This window comes from Nyctereutes procyonoides, unplaced genomic scaffold (assembly GCF_905146905.1).
Source record: "Nyctereutes procyonoides isolate TBG_1078 unplaced genomic scaffold, NYPRO_anot_genome, whole genome shotgun sequence".
Taxonomy (NCBI): Eukaryota; Metazoa; Chordata; class Mammalia; order Carnivora; family Canidae; genus Nyctereutes; species Nyctereutes procyonoides.
In genome coordinates, this window is record NW_026575020.1 from 3,095,764 (window position 1) to 3,104,985 (window position 9,222).

General features: G+C 54.8%; 1 protein-coding gene across 1 annotated transcript; it reads left to right on the forward strand.

Annotated features, from left to right (window-relative positions):
- The first annotated feature begins 3,548 nt into the window (after positions 1 to 3,548).
- KRT19 (keratin 19) lies at positions 3,549 to 7,645 on the forward strand. Its single transcript, XM_055330447.1, has 6 exons — positions 3,549 to 4,028; positions 5,968 to 6,050; positions 6,293 to 6,449; positions 6,742 to 6,903; positions 7,013 to 7,138; positions 7,267 to 7,645. The coding sequence occupies exons 1-6, from the start codon at positions 3,612 to 3,614 to the stop codon at positions 7,519 to 7,521; spliced, it is 1,200 nt and encodes a 399-aa protein (XP_055186422.1). The 5' UTR covers positions 3,549 to 3,611; the 3' UTR covers positions 7,522 to 7,645.
- The last annotated feature ends 1,577 nt before the right edge of the window (positions 7,646 to 9,222 follow it).

Below are 9,222 nucleotides of genomic sequence, written 5' to 3' on the forward strand. Positions count from 1 at the left end.
GGACAGACCCAGATACAGGGTCAATGAAGGAAGGCACAGGTTAGAAAGTACCTTGAGCATTCCTCGCTGATGGTCCCCTGGGGGAAGAGGATGGTATCTAGGGAAGGGTTACTACTTTACACAACAAACAAGTTCATGTAATCTGCACACTCTTATCTTTCTATCCTCCAGTTTATTAATTCTGCTCTATTCACATGCACTCTACCTCCTTGGAGGGGCTGAACTCAGAGCTTTGCTTCAATGACCCATGGACTGACCAAATAAATAATCATGTATTGGAGCAGGGAGGACAAGTTAGGATCTTAACAGGTGACACTCTGCCTTTCCCAGGTTGATGACTCTTGTTCCAGAACAGTGGAAGAAGGGAACCTGACCTCCATCCTATGAGAGGAGCACAGCATTTCTGGTTGGTGCTGTGGCTTTAGGGCATTAAAGATCTGGGCTTGAATGCGGGGTCCACTCTTACTTGTGTGACCTTGGGTCAAGTTATTAATCTCTTTGAGCCTCAAGTTGATCCTTGGAGTGGATCAGCTTTTCTTGTGACATATGGATTATTAATAGGTGTTACCTGACAAAAGATTCCAGTATCCAGTATACTTGGTAAATGTTGGTCGGACCAAGTCAAATAATAATACTTAGAATAATCTATAATATATAATAATATTTATGATATAAAAATACACGTATTTATTATATAATACTTTTAAATATTGTGATATTATTATTTCATGATTAAATTATATAACACAATAACATTTTTTGAGTGCTCACTATGTGTCAGGCACCCTTACAAGCACCATCTTATTTAACCCTCAAAAGAACCCCGTGAACTAGGTTGTTACTATTATTACTATTTTAATCTCTATTTTACAAATGACTCAGGTTATCAGAGCTTTTGGTACCATGCACTGTAACTCTCTAAAAGGGAATCAAAACAAGCAGTGTTTCTGATCTTCTATAACAGTGCCTCCCTTTCCCACTGGGATCTCACAGTGCTAGGGTTCTGCAGACACCAGTGGGGGCCAGAGCTTGGGAAGGGAGCTCCTCCAGTCAAACAAGGGCAGATTGGAGATTGCTGGTTGCGGGCAGTTTGTTACTGAATGTGCAGCAAGCAGCCACTTGACCCCTTGATTCCATCTCTGGGGAGGGCAGCCTGTTCAGATCATTCTCCTGAGTTCCTGATGTACCAGAGACCTGGTCATAACCATACAGCTCACAGGGAGGAAGGTGCAGGGCACTGTTCTGGCCAGAGAGTGGGAGTGGGGGTTTTTTCCACCTGCATTTAAGTCTGGGGTTTACTGCTTTCAGAGTTGGTATGAGATTCTGGAAACAGGACCCAAAGGAGTTGCTCTGGAGCTGGGACTTCCTTGAAAGGGAAAGCAGCAGCTCTGTCATACTCAGGAACCCTGGCCACGGCCATGGGGCTGAGGGTTGAGAGGCTGGAAGGCATACACCTGACTGTGGACCCAGCGAGTCATCACTCCTCTCGGAGCCTCTGTTTTCTCCTGTGTGAAACAGGCTGGGCTGCTGGCTGGGAGGATCCAATGAGACGAGATGTGCAGACTCTGAGCTGTACCCCCCTGAGTTGGTTGATCTATGATTATGGCCCTGGGGTGGGCACTGGGACTTGAAGCTTCTCTGGAGTTGAAGGAGCTCACATTCCCTTAATATTTGGGGGTGAGAGTGGGGGACTATTGGTCCTACTCTTTGTTTCCTTCCACAAAGTCCCTTCCCAAAGCTTCCTATGAGGCCAGAAAAACAGATTCCAGCTGGGGCTGTGTGTGCGTAGCAACTATCTGGCCCACAAGGAGCAGGCCTCCTTTTCAGGGTCAAATAAAGAGTGACTCACCTCAGACCAGCCCTGGCAGCTACAACCTTTGTGAAGGCCCAGCCCCACCCTGATTTCAGGGCCTGCCTTAGGTCACACTGGCCTTCTTTCCCTTTTGGGCACTTCGGGCCTTCTTGCAGGTCTGATTCACTAGTTTAAACGGCCTCAGGCTGGCCTTCCTGCATGGCTCAGGGCTGTTCCTGGTGGGTTAGGGGGTGTGTAGGTGGTTTCCTGGCCCCCTCTCCTGGATAAGTGGGTGTCTGGGAGGCAGTTTCTTGGGACTGGTGTCAGAGGCTGGGACAAATCTTCCTTTAGCCACAAGTGGACCAGGTGATAGTATGCAGAAAGGAAGGTTGAGATTTCACAGGGGGTAAACTGAGGCCTGTTGCTGGCCTACCTCCCTAACACCATCTCAAAAGGGCATAGGGCCTCTGTCTTGCGACTGGGTGACTGCTCTGACCTAAGGAACCATGGGGACAGTTCTGAGGAGGGGTGAGGTCCTTGAGAACAGCAACTAAGGTGAGGCGCAGGCAGTGTCTGGCAGGGGGCTTGGCCCTTCCAAGTGATCAAAAAGGGTGGGTGGAATTGTTGCACGGGATGAAGAGCAGGGCTGGGGGCTGTGTGCGGGGAGGAGGGCTCCTTCCTCTTATTGTGGAAGCACCCTGGCCGTGCCTAGCAGCTCAGTGTTCATCCAGGTGCTAGGACAGGAAGGACCCTGTCAGGTTCCAGGATTCAGCCTGACACGCTCCTTCCAGATGCTCACAAGGGGGGAGGGATTCTATCCCATTTTTGTCTCTGTGTAGCAAGTGCTAAATGTCTCATGGGCAAGTTATTTGCCTCCTGCAGGCTTGGATTCCCCATCATGATTTCAGTATATCTGTGTTGAACGAATGCATGATTTGGGGGCTGGAGGGTAGAGGTTGCTCTGGAGGGGGTGGGCAGGAAGAAGCCCCAGTGAGGGTCTGCCCCAGGTGGGGTCTGGCTTGAGTTTGGGGTTGCCAAGAAGGCCTTTCCAGTGCAGCTGCAGAAGCCTCCTGGCAGCTGTTCTCAGGAGCTGGTGCTCACCCCAGGGCTTTGCATGGCTCCAGCAGGGCGGGGCAGCTTTGTCTTAGGAGGCCCGTGGCCAGACCTACCTCTCTGGGGGCCTGAGAGGGAGTCAGGGTGTGGGTGATCTCCAAGGGGCAGGTTGTAATTCCAAGTGGGCGCAGGAACCTTCTGAATGTATTGAGGGGAAGTGTTTAACTCCCATCCCAAGGGAGCTGCTTCAGAACATAATTCCAGAAGGGTCTCTGAGTGATGGGGGGTTGGAGAAGGCAGGATGGGGTATAGGAGTCCACTCTCAGAGGGACTTCATTCCTGGGGGTGTGTGTGTGTGTCAAACTTGGGTTAATCTTAAGGGCTTCATGGGGGAGGGCTGGAATGTGAAAGAGGGTGTCTAGGTGTGTGATGGGGGTGAAGAAGGGAATGAGTGTGACAGGAGGTGTGCAGTCGGTTTCCGTCCGGAGCTGGCTGGGGTGGGGCAGTTTCCCTGCAGGGCCGCAGGAAGGAAGAGCTGGAGGTAGAGCCACCAAGAACGGACCAATGGGGAGAGTGCCCATATTTGCACTCAGGAGCCTGCAAATTCCTCGGGGCTCAGATATCCGCCCCGACTCCCCCCTCCCCTCCCCCCCACCCCGCCCCGCCTCGGCCCGCCCCAGGCATAAAAGTCTCCAGGTGAGGCCCTCGCCACTCCTCTCGCCCACCGCGGCTCCTGCGACCAGTGTGGCCCGCGTCCTCCTTCGCCATGACTTCCTACAGCTACCGCCACTCGTCCGCCACCTCGTCCTTCGGGGGCCTGGGCGGCGGCTCCCTGCGCCTCGGGCCGGGGGGTGCCTTCCGCGCGCCCAGCATCCACGGGGGCTCGGGCGGCCGCGGCGTGTCTGTGTCCTCCGCCCGCTTCGTGTCCTCGTCCTCCGGGGGCTACGGCGGCGGCTTCACGAGCGGCCTGGGCCGGGCCGATGGGCTGCTGGCGGGCAATGAGAAGCTCACCATGCAGAACCTCAACGACCGCCTGGCCTCCTACCTGGACAAGGTGCGCGCCCTGGAGGAGGCCAACGGCGACCTGGAGGTGAAGATCCGCGACTGGTACCAGAGGCAGGGGCCCGGGCCCGCCCGCGACTACAGCCACTACTTCAAGACCATCGAGGAGCTGCGGGACAAGGTGGGCGGCGGCCCAGCTGCGGCAGGTGCACCTGCCGCGCGAACCCAGCCCCGCGGGCCCGGCGAGGCCCGAGGCGGGACGGCAGGCAGCCGAGCCAGCACCCGGCGGGGCGGGAGCGAGCCCCTTAGGTCGTGGGAGGGCCGCGGGTGGGGCAGGGAGCTGGGGGCAGGTGAGGGGGGCCGGCCGGTGGGGCAGGAAGTGGAGGTCCGGGTGTCAGAGGAGGGGGCGGGTTAGTGGGCGGGGCGGGCGGGTGGGGAGGCCTGGGAGGGGCTTCCGAAAGAGTGGGAGATGGGACCGTGCTTTGAGCCGCCCGGGGACAAGCAACAGTTTGGCCTGGGAGGAATGCAGTCCACCCCGGGCCAGACCTACCCCCGACCGCCCCCGGCGCAGGCCCCTCTGCATTCCTTTTCTCCGCTGGGGCACGTCTGGTTTCCATCACGCTCCAGGCTGAAGCCCCTCCCGCCCCGCCCAGGGAGGGTGGGCTCACCGGACTTCGGAACTTCTGGGAAGAACGCGAGGGGGCATATGCTGATGGCCTGCAGACTTGGTTTAGGCGGGCAGCCCCCCCTCCCCGGGGTCCTTCTCGGCAATAGTTCCGTGTGGGTGGAGAGTCCTGGGGTTGGGGGTGCTGGAGCTGTAGAGTCTAAGACGGAGCTCCTAAGGGCATGTAGGGTGGGGCTTGGTCTCCACCCTCAGGGAGAAGCTCCAAGAAATGTATCAGAAGCCAGTGGGACATTTAATGATCCCCACGTGCTGGATCTCCAAACACGCAGCTCTCCACGGCGCGTTGCCCAGTGCCTGCCATGTGCCCAGCATGGTGCTGGGTGCCAGGTGCCAGGTGCCAGGGGCATAGAGCAGACTGACCAGACCTGTGGACAAGGAGGGACAGCTAGAGTTGTAGACAACAAAGCAGGATACTGCTTACACAATTTAAAAATTGTAACCTAACAGTAAGAAATACATTTTACCATGTATCTTCATCCATTCTCTGTCATACACACTCAAAATGGAAGCAAAACTTTTTTTTTTTTTTTTTTTTTTTTTAAGATTTATTTATTTGAGAAAGGAGAGGGGAGAGAGGGACAGGAGAGGGAGAGAGGATCCCGGAGCACACTCCCCATGGAGTATAGAGCCCTATAGATTAGGACCTGAGCTGAAATCAAGAGTCAGCTGCTTAACCAACTGAGCCACCCAGGTACCCCGGGAACACTTTCTTGAAACAATTCTTACCATACTGTGGGTGATCTCTTTTTTATGTTTTGTATTCTGTTCAGGTTCATTAAAAAACTATGCAAATTACCTCCCAGTACAATGACTGATGATGAGTTGTGACTTGCTCTTTGGAAAACATAAACCCAAGTACCTCAGTCAAAGCTGTGAATGTGCACCTCACAGCAGAGGGACCTCAGACAGGTCAAGGAATCCTGAACTTCCATTTCCTGCCTCTCTGAAATAGGCATACCCGCTGACCTGGCATGAAGGATGAGGTGCAAAGTAACTGGCGCATAGCAGATGCTGAACAAATGGGAGTTCCCTTTCCTGAGGCAGAAAGTGCTTTGAATGGGGGGTACAGACAAAGGTACCCCAACACTACATCTGGTTTGCAGATCACTAGAGTCTGCCTCCTATAAGACCATTTAGAGTTTCCCTGGGTGCAGATCTCAGATACTTTCCTCTCAGACTTCTCTTCCTGCCCTCCCACACCCATCCCCTAACCCCTGGCTCAGCGTCCCTGACAATGCTTTCTCCTGCTCCAGCTCCTGGGCATGGATTGATTCCAAGACCTCCCAGAGAGCAGGCCACTGGACAGCTGAGACATGGCTGGGGCTTTGGTCTCTAGGCGGTAGAGGCATATTCATTTGCTCTCTTCTAGGGAGAAAGGGGGCAGGGAGTGCCAATATGCTGAACTGGTGCCATCTTCCTGCTTCTTATCTTCCAGATTCTTGGTGCCACCATTGAGAACTCCAAGATTGTCCTGCAGATTGACAATGCCCGTCTGGCTGCGGATGACTTCCGAACCAAGTGAGTCTATGTTGGCCTTGGAGAGCTGCAGAAGCCGGGGCAGGGAAGGAGGGGCAATCCCAGACCCTTTGGGGCTCAGTGCAGGTGGCAGGGGCTACTGGATTCTGTTCTCACTCACCCCAGCTGGCCTGAAGCAACCCCCACCTCACCCCCTGGACTCCTGAACCCTGGGGGAGATGGGAGGGAAGTCTCCAGGGGTTCTGAGGAAATGCTGGTCTGACAACACTCATTTCCTCTGAAAGGTTTGAGACGGAGCAGGCCCTGCGCATGAGTGTGGAGGCTGACATCAATGGCCTGCGCCGGGTGCTGGATGAGCTGACCTTGGCCAGAGCTGATCTGGAGTTGCAGATCGAAGGCCTGAAGGAGGAGCTGGCCTACCTGAAGAAGAACCATGAGGAGGTAGGCTTCAGGCTGGGCTTCTGTCCATTCCACCCCAACTTCCCAGGACTGAGGACACTTTGGTAGCCTGTATCCTCTCAACCATGGTCACCTTGCTGTACCCTTGGCATGGCCTTGGGTGTGGAGCAGGGCTCCCAGGGTTCCGGCAGTGGATGGTGTCCCCGTGGTCTGTCTCCTCGTGCTGACTCCTTAGTCTGCCCCTGAACTAGCCCCTTTCTGTTTGGGGGATGGGGGAGTGTGAGCTGGGCCCAGCAGGCTCTGGGCTCAGACATGCCCATCTGTGTCTTTCCAGGAAATCAGTGCCCTGAGGGGCCAGGTGGGTGGCCAGGTCAGTGTGGAGGTGGATTCCGCTCCTGGCATTGACCTTGCCAAAATCCTGAGTGACATGAGAAGCCAATATGAAGTCATGGCTGAGAAGAACCGGAAGGATGCTGAAGCCTGGTTCACCAGCCGGGTATGTAGGGGGAAGCAGATTCCCTTTGGGGAGGTGGCAGGGAGAGAGGTCTTCACACCCTCAGGTGAGTTCTGCCTTGGGCTTATTTATTCTGCCTCTTTTATTGCAGACTGAGGAGCTGAGTCGGGAGGTGGCCGGCCACACAGAGCAGCTGCAGATAAGCAAGACGGAGGTCACTGACCTGCGGCGCACCCTCCAGGGTCTGGAGATAGAGCTGCAGTCTCAGCTAAGCATGGTGTGTGCCCCTGCCCCGTGGGATGCACTGGTGCCCACGTAGCCTTGCACAGCCTGGGTCATGGCTGTGCCCATGCCATCCCTGGGAACCAGCCTCCGGTTAATCTCGTTCCCTCTCCCTGTCCTCAGAAAGCTGCCCTGGAAGGCACACTGGCGGAAACAGAGGCCCGCTTTGGAGCCCAGCTGGCCCAGATCCAGGCTCTGATCAGCAGCATGGAAGCCCAGCTGAGCGATGTACGTGCGGACACTGAACGGCAGAACCAGGAGTACCAGCAGCTCATGGACATCAAGTCACGGCTGGAGCAGGAGATTGCCACCTACCGCAGCTTGCTGGAGGGCCAGGACGCCCACTACAGCAACCTGCCCACCCCCAAGGCTCTCTGAGTCCAGCAGCCTCCTGGGCTTCCTGCTCTCCTGCGGAGGGGGTGCCCCTGGGTAGGGCCATGGGAGGGGAGGGACCCTACCCCTGGCTCTTTCCCTGACCTGCCAATAAAGCTTTATGGCTCCAGGAAGGATGTTGGGTCTGTTTTCTCAGTCCATAAAGATGGGCCAGAACTTGGTCCTGTTTAGGATTTATTTGGATTAGAATACACCCTGTATTCCCAGGAGAGGGAGGGAGGGTGCTCACCAACTCCTACTGTTATGGTAATTCCTGTTTGCAGAACTCTTCTTCATTTATCTAACCTATTCCTTAAAACAAGCTTGTGAAATAAGCATTGCTCCCCTCTTTAAGATTTATTTTATTGATTTAAGAGAGAGATAAAGAGAGAGCGTGGGCGTGAGTGAGGAGAGTGGCAGGAGAGAATCCCCAAGCAAGCTCCCTGCTGAGCACAGAGCCCAATGCAGGGCCAGATCCCAGGACCCATGAGATCATGACCTGAGCCAAAACCCAAGAGTTGGACGCTCAATGGACTGAGCCACTCAAGTGCCCTGCATTGCTCCCTTTTTACCAAGGGGTAAACTAAAAGTCAGAGAGCTGAAGTCGTTTGTATGTAAAACTGTTCTAAACATGCGGCAGAGGCGGGATTTGAAACTGGGTTTGTTTGTTTGTTTGTTTGTTTTTCAGATTTAGTTTTCTTTCCACTTTACTCCCTCAAGAGTTGGTGTGTATTTGTGGGTCTGAAATTAATGTTCACTTGAGCACCTAGTCTGTACCATTTGATCAAACAACCCTATATGGGTGGCATCTTATAGAGCAGGGAACAGGCTCAGAGAGGTTAAGGAACTTGTCCAAAGTCACACAGAGACTTCATGGTAGAGACAGGACCAGGAGCTAGGTGTCCTGATGATTGGCCCAAGGTGCCACCCCTACCCCAGTCTTCTGGGACTGACACTCCTTGTGCCAGGTCCTTACACCTTCCAGTCTTGCTCCATGTGAGGGCCTAAGACTGGGATCCCCTGAGGCAGTTCATTTGATACATTTCTCTACCTAACTGAGGGAGAACCTGGGCTTTGGGGGTCAGAGCCTGAGTCATGGCAGCGGGCATCCCACCCAGAAGGCTGCAGAGGGTGTGTGTGTGCGTGCACTAACATAGCCATCCATTCCTGGGCAGCCCCACATAAGCCCCTTACACCCACCTGCTCATACCTGGGCCCAGAGCCTGGAGTGGGACCCGGCTGTGACCCAGACCTCCCATATAAGACCCCCAACCTGGCTTTGCCTGAGGCTGGTCTCAGGCCAGCAAAGGAGCATAAGTCTCAGCTTCCTGGTATAATTCTGCCCTTTTGTGGGCATGAGCTTACCCCTGTGGTTTATAGTTCGGCTGCCAAGAACTGAGGCCAATTAAAGGTATATAAGTAGTTCCACTTCCCCTTGGCTGAGAGTTTCAGGCTGAGTGGGTGTGTTCGGTCCCATGGAGCTGCCTGACCACAGGCCACCCCTGTGCCAGAGGGGAGCAAGTGAGGAAGCCTCAACCCTGGGGCCCCCAGAAGGTCTCCTGTAGGAGAAGGAATGGAACACTGGCTGCTGTGAGTGCCCAGCGCCCTGCGTGCGAAGGAAGCTGTGATCCAGGCATGCCGTGTGCTAATAATCCTGCAGGATGTGCTCTTGCGTGGGAGAGGTTCCTGGGAGACCCCAGAGCCCAG